The sequence below is a fragment of the Henckelia pumila genome, chromosome 4 (genome assembly GCF_033568475.1).
Source record: "Henckelia pumila isolate YLH828 chromosome 4, ASM3356847v2, whole genome shotgun sequence".
Classification (NCBI taxonomy): domain Eukaryota; kingdom Viridiplantae; phylum Streptophyta; class Magnoliopsida; order Lamiales; family Gesneriaceae; genus Henckelia; species Henckelia pumila.
In genome coordinates this window covers 43,766,269-43,772,344 of record NC_133123.1, presented here as the reverse complement: position 1 = coordinate 43,772,344, position 6,076 = coordinate 43,766,269, and the positions used below count along the sequence as shown (strand labels likewise).

General features: G+C 41.4%; 1 protein-coding gene across 1 annotated transcript; it reads right to left on the bottom strand.

Annotated features, from left to right (window-relative positions):
- Window positions 1-446: 446 nt before the first annotated feature.
- On the bottom strand, window positions 447-5,040 carry LOC140860947 (receptor-like protein EIX1). The gene is made up of 2 exons (XM_073263947.1): window positions 2,257-5,040; window positions 447-698 (listed from the first exon to the last, which is right to left on the bottom strand). Exons 1-2 carry the CDS (start codon window positions 5,038-5,040, stop codon window positions 447-449), a joined length of 3,036 nt encoding a protein of 1,011 aa, XP_073120048.1.
- Between the last annotated feature and the right edge of the window lie 1,036 nt (window positions 5,041-6,076).

Here is a 6,076-nt window from a genome sequence, read left to right as displayed (position 1 = left end):
TATATTAATTAATATTCTATTTTTATTCTATTTAATCTATTTAAAACCTAAACCTACCCTACCACTATATGATTGAGCCGATAACTTTTTCTTCCACCCTCTCCTTCACGCCTCCATCATCTTCCTTGGCAGAAAACTCCATAGCCGATCCAACCAAGCTCCACCTTTGAAGGTTTTCGGTCCGTTCGTCGTCCCGGAGTCCCGTAAACGCATCAATCGTTATCCAATAATTATCAAAGGCATGTATATTTCCTTATTTTGGCCACCATATGAGCTATTAACCAGACATGATGTTTTCTTCTCAGATTCCATATGAATGTTTCGAATTTATGCTAGTTTATTTATGGTTGATGCATGATCGTTGATTGTTTCATGTCATGGTTCACGTTTCTGTTGCATGGTTCGGTCCAGAGGTTGTGGCTCGGTCAAGGGGTGTCCTAGGGTGCCTAGGGTCGAGCTGGGTCCAGGGGTTCGGGCTGGTTCACGGCTGGGTTCAAGCTGGTGCAAGGTTTGGTCATGGGAGGCGACAGTTTAGGGTTATGGGGAAAAGGGGCTCGGCTGGTCATGCTAGGGCATGAACCAGCCGAGCACCTGTTGGGTTCGAACCGGCAGGACCCTGGGAAGGTCCTGCCGGCGGCGGTCCGGCCAGTAGTGGCCGGACCGAGGCGGCAGCAGCCCCTGAAAGGCTGCTGCCCGAACTGCACGCGCAGCATGGGAAAGGAGAGGAGAGGGGATCGGGTAGGTGGGTTCTGGGTGGTTCCGGGTCGGGTCAGGGTAGTGGGTCGGGTCAGTAGGGTCTAGGGTCGGGTCAGGTAGGTCCGGGTCCGGGCTAGGTGGGCCGGCTCGAGTATTTTAATTTTAAAATGTTTAATGGTTTAATTGGATTTTTGGGCCATTTAATTAGAAATAAAATTATTTGGGCTTCCAAATAATTTTATTTGGGCTTTTTAAATTATTTTTAAGTTAACCCAATAATTTTATGGGCCCGTGGGCCCATCGGAATTTTTGGGCTAGTCAGTGATTTTATTGGGTCAGTCTAGGAATTTTTATGAATTAAATTAGTTATTGGGCCTAAATATTTTTATTTAAGCCCAATAACATTTAAGTATTTTATTTTAGTAAAAATTATAATTTTTAAAATTAGTTATTTAATTATGGGCTTTAAGTTAGTTAACAGGCTTTAAGTCAGTTAAGGGGTTTAGTAGAGAGACCAGCAGTCTGGACCAACCCATGAAAATAAACTAAGTCCGGAATATATATTTAATTATTTTTATGCATGAAGTCTATTTTAAGTAAAAGTATATTTATTATTAAAATTAATTAAATATATATTACGGACATATTTTAAGTGCATGCATACATGAAATATTTTATGATGTGTTTATGATTAAGAATTGAGCATGAAAAATATTTTTATGGAAATTGAAGTGATGTGACGCCCGGGGCTGAAGAGGCGGGGAGTGATCGCCGGTGCCAAGAGGTTGCACGGACAATGAGCGGCTCCTGAAAGGCTTCTAGGCGGAGGGAGACATGAATGAAGCGATCCTGCCGGAATGAGAGGGGATTCTGAGACTGTGTAGGTATGGGACTGCATAGTTGAGGAGAGCTTAAAAGATTTCATATGTACTACTCATATCAAGAAGGTGCATCTTCTTTTCGGAAGCTCATCACATAAGAACTCCAAAGTTAAGCGTGCTTGACTTGGGGCAATTATAGGATGGGTGACCCCCTGGGAAGTTTCTCAGGGTGCGTGTGAGTGAGGACATAAGCACGCTGAAAAGACCCGTCTTGATACAGTGGATCGTTACAAATGGTATCAGAGCCGACCTCTCTTAGTACGGTATGGTTCGGGGACGAACCAAGCGGAAGCTGGTGGGCATGTGACGCCCGGGGCTGAAGAGGCGGGGAGTGATCGCCGGTGCCAAGAGGTTGCACGGACAATGAGCGGCTCCTGAAAGGCTTCTAGGCGGAGGGAGACATGAATGAAGCGATCCTGCCGGAATGAGAGGGGATTCTGAGACTGTGTAGGTATGGGACTGCATAGTTGAGGAGAGCTTAAAAGATTTCATATGTACTACTCATATCAAGAAGGTGCATCTTCTTTTCGGAAGCTCATCACATAAAAACTCCAAAGTTAAGCGTGCTTGACTTGGGGCAATTATAGGATGGGTGACCCCCTGGGAAATTTCTCAGGGTGCGTGTGAGTGAGGACATAAGCACGCTGAAAAGACCCGTCTTGATACAGTGGATCGTTACAATTTCATTGGAATTGCTATTGAAGTTTGGATTTTGATGATTGATATCATCATCTCCAGGGCAAGATTGATTGAGTACAGGACGTCCACATAGCCCAGAATTTCCCGTATAGGAAGATTCGTCGAACTTTAGTTGAGGCGGAATTCTGCCATACAAGTTATTGTAGGACAAATCCAATACTCCCAGAAAGCTCAATTCAGAAAGGCTGGTTGGAATGATACCTGAGATCTGGTTTCTTGAAAGATCGAGAGAATCCAATGACTTCATGAGGCCGATATCTTGAGGAATGTATCCCGTCAAGTTGTTTCTTGAGAGGTTCAACTGATCCAGGGCTACAAGTTTTGTGATTTCAGAAGGGATGTCACCGATTAAAACATTGTTTGACAAATCAACGAGTCCGATGAATATCTGACGGTTCACGTAAGTGACTTCCTTTCCTTTCCACATGAAGTATGCACCATACTGCAAGCTGTAATATGATGTGTATGATGTCCCCATCAAATTTAAAATGAGTAATGTGTTCACTGGAATCATCCGCGTGGGTTTGCTGACCTCGGTCATGGCGATAAAACTATTCAAGCATTTTGGTATGACTCCGGATATCTTGTTTGAAGAGAGGTCCAAGACCTGGATCCTTTGTAGATTGCACATGCTCGAAGGTATTGTCCCATGAAACTCATTGAAACGTAGGCTGAGAACGATTGGCAATGATAAGTTGTCTCCTAGCCAGGTTGGTATGTTGCCAGTTAGCCTATTTTCTCCAAGATCAACCATTTCCAAGTTTGTGCAATTCCTCATAGATGTGGGGATTCCACCCGAGAAACTGTTGTTTCTCAAATTCAACAAAGATAGCACATGTAAAGAGCCAAATGAACTTGGTATTTTCCCAAAGAAAAGATTATTGGCCACATTAAGAAATTGCAAAGAGGTAGAGTTGGCGAAGCAATCTGGCAAGCGGCCCGAAAATAGGTTATTCGACAGGTCGATCAATACCCATCCTTGATTGTGGCACAGAAAAGTTGCTTGACCTGTAATTTTGTTTTCAGATAGATCTAGTATTGTCCCGATTTCGTTTTCTTTTGGAAGGGTAGAAGTAGAGGATGAAATGCTGGGAAAGATGCCATGTATTTGGTTATTTGATGCATTTAAGTTTATGCGCTTAGAGACTAGATTGCCAAACCATTGAGGAATGGTGTCAGCTATACGAGAAAATGAGATATCAAGAAACGATAGATTTGTCTGGGATTGAAGCCAATGGGGAAATTGTGGTCCTATTTTACATTGGGAGAGACTTATGGATCTCAGCTGAAATGGAGGAATCCAGTGTGGACTACAATTTACGACCAGCAGCGAGTTGAAAGACAAGTCCAGTACTTTCAACCGGGATAGATTGAATAAATGTGACTCTGTGACTACACCTTCTAAGTTATTTGATCCCAGAAATAGAGCATCTGCCTCAGACAGGCCCCCAATGCTCTCTGTCAAGGCTCCATTGAACATGTTCTTGTTGAGATATAAAGTTTTTAGAAACGGGGAAAACCCAAGATCGGGTATCGTACCAGTGATATTGTTGAATGACAAGTCTAGATCAATCAGAAGTGGAATACTTAGGTAGCCCTTTGGAATTGAACCGTTGATTTTATTCCGCGTGAGCAAAAGTTGCTTCAACTTGAAGAACCTCGAAAAATCAGGTATGGAACCACTTAAACTGTTATACCTCAAGTTTAGATACTGCAAGTTCTCCTCCGCCAGCCCAGACAAGTTGTTCATTAGTCCGGAAAGTTGAGCAGTCAAACCGTTACCGAGCAGACTCAAGTGTGCTAAGCTGCTCATGTTTCCAAAGGATTTGGGAATGCCATGTTCAAGTCCACTGTAAGAGAGATCTAGATGTACAAGGGACATTTGGTTGTCGAAAGCATTCGGCAGGGGACCCGTGATGGAGTTAAACGAGAGATCGACAAAAGTTAGGCTATGGCTGAAGTTCAAGAACCAAAGGATTGTGGCGTATGAGATGTCAGCGAAATTTCGCGAGAGGTCCAGGACAGCAAGTTGAGTGGAAGCATTGATCGAGGGCAGGGAAGTGTAGAGGATGTTCGGAAACAAAGAGTTACTCAAGCGTAACTCTACGATGGAATTTAACTTGCTGATTGATTGCAACCAGTTGGTTGCATTCTGGAGGAACACTCCGCCGAGGTTAAGGTACTTGAGCGAACCAAGATGGGAGAGCCAACCAAGATTGTCACTATGGAACCCATTCCAGCTCAAATCAAGATATACCAACTCGGAGAGGTTTCCCACACTCGGAGGGATTGATGATTTGCTGAAATTAGTATTAGACAGATTGAGGTAGTTTAACTTGTTAAGTGAAGTAATGAGTTCTGGGAAACGGCTACGGCCAAAATCGTTGTGACTGAGGTCCAGGTAAGTCAAGTGCTTCAACTCGAGCAACGAGGGGCTGATGTTACCTTTCAGAGGAGCAATGGGTGCGTAAAATTTGAATCCAGGAGGACCTCTCAGGTTCAGTCGTGTGACGTGATTAGTTACGTTGTCGCAACGGACACCCGTCCAGTTGCAGCACTCCCTTTTGTTCTTTCCCGCTCCCCAAGAAGAGAGCCTGCCATGTTCATCAACGAGCTCGTGCTTCAACGCGAGAAGAGCTCGTCTCTCCCTCTCGGAGCATCGGATGTTACTCGAAGCCTGCTGCCCCGAAACACGTCCCAAACACTCTGAAACAAGAATAGCTAGTGCAAGAAAACGAGTCAAGATTGTATTTCCAGCGATCATAATGACTTCCCTATGCTCAAATCAAGCATACAAGTTTATGTAATACATGCAAGATTTGAGTGTCTTGCCACCATGCTGCTGCTCATTCATTATGTAAGCTACATGAATGTATGGAAAATGGCACACGGTTTGTGATAAGAAGATGTCGTTTGGTTTGGTTTTTGGTTTTGTGAAAGTGAAAGTGAAATGCAAATTATATAATCGGCTACCGATTCCGGTCCTCCGCCGCTAGCTGATTGGAGTTAATTAGTCTTCTTATGTTTATTTATTTATTGTATGTCTTTTTTAGTTGACTTGGCGTTAAATTGTTGACGACTGTTGAAATGAATACGGGGACGGACGGACGAATGTTTTTCAATTTGAGTAATATTTCTGATAGACGGTCTCATTCGTGAGACGGATCAACTCTACCCATATTTTTAATAATAAGTAATATTTTTGACATAAAATGTAATATTTTTTAATAAATAACCCATATAAGAGACCCATTTTAAAAAAATGACCCTTAAGACCGTCTCATAGGAGTTTTTGTCTTTCAACTTTTACATGCAATTTTCAAACATTTATAAAATACTAGTACGGTACACGTGTGATACTTCAAATTTTTGTAAACAAATCACTTCTGGTGATCTCAAGGAGTTGCTCTTAGTTTATTGCAAGATCATCTCATAAATTTATTATGATTGTGGCCAAGCTATTAGAAAAATCGGAGTTTGTAATATCATAATAATAATTATAATATTATTTTAAAATAAAAATACGTACGATTGGTGTATTAGACTAAATTATTAATTCTAATATTGCTCTTATTTATTTCACACACTAACTAAATTTACCCATATTTATTCCTCACACAAACCAAAGTACTAATTTCTAATTTATTAAATTATTTGCTCTTATTTATTGCACACACTAACTAAATTACTAATTATTTGAGTTTTGATCCTTATTTATTCCACACATAATAATTAAATTTCTAATTTTTAAATACATATTACTTGAATATATAATCCATATGTATATATATATATATATA

Bases quoted from the DNA above. Each gene is read 5' to 3' on its own strand.
- LOC140860947 (XM_073263947.1), bottom strand. From the start codon at position 5,040: ATGATCGCTGGAAATACAATCTTGACTCGTTTTCTTGCACTAGCTATT. The intron at 699-2,256 runs GTAACGATCCAC...CTGCGCGTGCAG, and splicing joins ATAGCAATTCCAATGAAATT to TTCGGGCAGCAGCCTTTCAG.